Here is a 4367-nt window from a genome sequence, read left to right as displayed (position 1 = left end):
AACAACAAACAACAAACTATATACTTATGACAACAAACTTAATGCATGACCAACATGTCTTTATTTATGTTGAAATACTGCTTTTACCTTTTAACTTAAATGTATTATGCAAATCACACACAATGTTTAAGCACATATAACATTTTAAATTCCAACAATACTCGCTGTCAAACTGCAGCATATCACGTTAGTGTGCTTTACAGTCTGGGGGCCTGAAAGACATGCAACATCAAATACCAGGGAGCGTCGCCACCATAGGTGTGGTGCACCCTTTTACTCAGTTGAATAAATACTGCTTTTTAGTCTTTCAGGTTACTGTCCTAAATTGGGTTTACACAGGTGCATGTCTTCCAATTCGTCTGGCAAACGTGGCACCTGAAGCTGACATTTTTCCGCAAACATTTGAGCTTGTGCTTAGATTTGGCATGTAGTAACTGAAATGTATTGTACTGAAATATTAAATCTGGCATAGTGCTGTGTTTAATGACAGTTTTGCTGTGTGGTCAGCCACAATATTCATTGAGTTGTGCAGCAGGAAAGACTTTCAGGCATCCTTTTTTCTTTACTCATAGAGCGAGATTGACCAAACCTTCGTTCCTTACTTTTGGATTTATGTGGTGAGTTCTCTCTGAGATCCACATCAGTTTTCTGATCCTTCATACCTGTTTATCGGAGTGAAAACTGAAAACGGTTTCTTTTCATTTTTTGTCTTCTTCTTCCTTTCATCTTGATCCCCTCCATGTTTTCCTGTGTAGAAGTGGGAAAATTACCACATTGATTGGCGTCCAAACTATTTTTGTAAAATTGAAGAGGTGGTTGTTCCTAACGAACTATTGTGGAAGCCTGATCTAACTATTGAAGAGATGTGAGTTATGTGCATGCTCTCACACTCACAAATCCACATACATTCACAATGGTTATTAGTGATAGAGCGTCAGACTGTTTAGAAAGTTGAAAACATATGTTTGTTATTCAGGAGAGAGAAGGACAAGGCCCCTCCGAGTCCTTATCTTACCATTGACTGGAACGGTGGGGTCACACTTTTGAATGACCTGGCGATAGTCAGCATGTGCAGGATGCAAGTTTACAAATTCCCCTTTGACATTCAGAGCTGCAACCTCACTTTTAAGTCGACTGCGTATTCTGGTGAGCTTGTAAACCAATTTTAAAAGTTCTAGACATTCATGTTTAATGTGTGTATTGCATTTAAATGCACGTGTGCTGTGATCACTTTGGTCACAGTTTGTCACCACCACATACATTCCTTCTTTGTTGACCTGATAATAAAAAATGTTTCATTTTTATTTCTTACCTCAGATAAAGAAATAACATTTGAGGCCGTCGAAGATCGTTTAAAAAACACAGAGTGGACTCGCAGGTTGATGCGATCCCAGTACGAGTGGTTGTTCATATCCATGACAGCTGAGAATAAAACTGTCCACGAACTCACCATCCAACAAAGCATGATTGTTTACACTGTAAGTATTGAGAAAATGTTACTGCTAAAACATTTTCTTTTAGATAAAAATCAATGTATGTACTTTTATTTTTTTTTGCAAGAATTGCACTCTAAGTATCATCAGTAATTTCAGCTCCCATTTCTTCTTCCAAAGCCTTCCTTATGTTAGCATCAGATAGGATTATATGGGCTACCAAAAGTAAGTATGGAAACGATTGATTTCTTGCTGGTAATGTTGTGACTATTATGGCAGGTGAGGATTTTGTTTTTAGGTTTGTTTTCGTAGCCTGGGAAATGAGCTCTAACATATTTTTTTTGTCTGATACAATTTAACAAAACAGTTATTAATCTCTTCTGGGGAGGTAATTATATTCAGAAAAGACAATGTAGTGCACATCCAAGTAGTTGCTGGTGCAGGACAAAAAGTGAATGGAAAGTGGAAAGAAGGTAAACAGAGTTCAATGCTCCGAAAAATTATTTAATAAGGTACACAACGTTTCAGCCCACAATCTGGCCTTCCTCACCTGTTGTGAGGTAATTAACTTGCAAGATTTATCTTTGATTTTGTGAATGGCAAGGGAGGCTTGGTTCACAAAATGTTTGATTCTGAACAAATACAACATTCTGCCAAGGTAAGATAACACTAAATACTTTATACAGAAAGTCAAAAACTCCCAAAGTAACACAAAGTGGTACCAGGGCAGAGGGAGTCTTCAAACTACCAGGATGCCGCAGGTTCTTTATAACCACTGGGCAGCTGCCTTTAGTTCCTCGATTACCTCCTGCTCTACCCAACCGGGAACCTGCCACGCTTGAGCACATCAGCAACAAAGGACATTGTTTTACGTTATTATTTGATCCATTGTTAACTTACAGGTTTAAGTCAATGATTACCATTTTAAGTAAATAATTTAAAAGCTTCCTCCACCACCGCAGATGTAAGCAGATACCTTGTTGTTGCATCCTGGGCACCACAGAGATTGACAAAAGTATTTGAACCACCTAATCCGTCATAGATCAAGATGAGAAGGCGGTCTATCCTCTACATCGCCAACTTCTTGGTACCCATCATGTTCTTCTTTGGTCTGGACTTGGCCTCATTCCTGATCTCGGACAGCGGGGGGGAGAAGATTGGCTTCAAGGTCACTGTGCTGCTTGCTGTCACTGTGATGCAGCTTATTCTCAATGAGATTCTGCCTTCATCGTCAGACAGGATTCCTCTTATAGGTAAAGAAGCTCAGAGTTTTGCCTTTGTTTGACTTCACTGACTTAAATAAACTGAGTTCATGTGTGGTTATTTGTCCACATTAATGATGCTGCCTTCTCCCTTTAGCGGTCTACTGCATTGGGATGTTTGGTTTGATGATGCTAAGCCTCCTGGAGACAGTTGTGGTGATGCATCTAATGCAGAAAGACTCTGCATCCGAAGACGATGAGGCAGATAAAGACCACTTTAACAAAAAGGGCAAAGTCAGCTTGCACAACCATGATGGAGGTGAGATTAAACGTAAATTCTACAAACCTGGATCGCCTCAATCTCTGATTGTTATTCAGTTTGCTAGTGCTACTTATATTCACTGCTATGGTTAGAATACTCTCAGACACAACTACAACTTGCAATACATAATGTTGAGGCTAAAACCATTTTTATTGTGTCAAACATATACTTTCAGAGATGAAGAAATGGACTCACTGTGCTTGTGTTTGTGATGTGTCTGCTGAGGAACCTCCATCTGAACTGCTGTCGATGGCTAGAGAGGTAAGGATTGGTTGCACTTTAAGGGGTCGGTTCAATCAAATTAAAAAAACAAACTTTTATAGATCAACAAAAAGTATAGAACATTTCAGCAGCATGTTCTTCTCTGACAAAGATTATGTTTTTGGGCAAGGATTGTTGATGTTGAATTACTTTAGTTGAGATTTTTAAATTCATTGAGCACGATAAACAAAATTGAAAAACTTTGTTTGGGAAGAAGACAGACATCTCAGGGATGGTTATTTTGAAAACCACCCTAAAACTATCTGCACAACAAGATAACAGAAGGGCTGAGTCAAAAAATGGTTGTTTGTTATTAAGATGAATCAACTCTTTAATTCTCATCACAATGGACACAAAAATATGAATGTTAAATGTAGCAGCTTGCAATCCTACATGGTCCATAATCTTGTTAATTACCAGTCAACTGAATCACTTCTGCAGGGCAACAGCAGCCAACTGACGGATGAGTCCAATGCCTTGGAGAAGGTCTCAGATGAGCTAAGGGAGGTGGAGAAAACACTGCTCCTGATCCTCAACAACAAGAATGAAGACGGGAAACCCGGCTACTGGACCAGAATGGTTAAAACCATCAACAAATTTTTCTTCATTTTCTATGTCACAGTGGCCAGTCTGTTTTTACTTGTTATCTTTTTAATGTGGAATCTTGCACAAGACGAGTAGTGGCAAAGTGTGAAAACAGGATTAAGACGATACTTATCTAATTCAAATACTCTGCATTAGCATTTGACATCTGGTTGTATTATACAGTTCTTGTAAACATCTGCCTTTGATCTACACAACACACACACACACACACACACACACACACACATGCATACAGTATACATATATCAAGTTACATATATATATATATCAAGTTGTCTTCTAATGAAATGCAATTTAATCAATGCCTATTGTTTAAGTGTTTTGCTTAAGTGTGCTTCTGTAGATGTATAAATGTTTCTTTTCTTTTATGGTTAGTGTAATGCATTTGCATTAAGCTACATTATGTATTCATGTGATGGAATAATAGTCCTTTCATCTGGTTCTGAAAAATGCATGTATTAGACTTCAAACTGCTTAAATAAACAATAAAGACAATGTGTGTGTGTGTGTGTGTGTGTGTGTGTGTGTGTGTGTGTGTGTGTG

The 4367-nt window shown here is 38.3% G+C and overlaps 1 protein-coding gene and 1 long non-coding RNA gene across 2 annotated transcripts in view; both read left to right on the top strand.

The window, feature by feature from the left end:
- LOC116671740 (5-hydroxytryptamine receptor 3A) overlaps nucleotides 1-3989 on the top strand; it is a 15562-nt gene extending 11573 nt beyond the window's left edge. The window contains exons 9-11 of the mRNA XM_032503198.1: nucleotides 2914-2954; nucleotides 3133-3218; nucleotides 3660-3989. Coding sequence (XP_032359089.1) covers nucleotides 2914-2954; nucleotides 3133-3218; nucleotides 3660-3899 — 367 coding nt within the window. The 3' untranslated portion in view covers nucleotides 3900-3989. The remainder of the gene's footprint in view (nucleotides 1-2913; nucleotides 2955-3132; nucleotides 3219-3659) is intronic.
- The window catches only part of LOC116671776 (uncharacterized), a 17751-nt gene that overhangs the window by 12348 nt on the left and 1036 nt on the right, over nucleotides 1-4367 (top strand). The gene's annotated exons all lie outside the window — the stretch shown is intronic.

This window comes from Etheostoma spectabile, chromosome 21, assembly GCF_008692095.1.
Source record: "Etheostoma spectabile isolate EspeVRDwgs_2016 chromosome 21, UIUC_Espe_1.0, whole genome shotgun sequence".
NCBI classification, from domain to species: domain Eukaryota; kingdom Metazoa; phylum Chordata; class Actinopteri; order Perciformes; family Percidae; genus Etheostoma; species Etheostoma spectabile.
The sequence above is the reverse complement of the archived record's forward strand: the minus strand, read 5'-3'. Positions and strand labels throughout refer to the sequence as shown.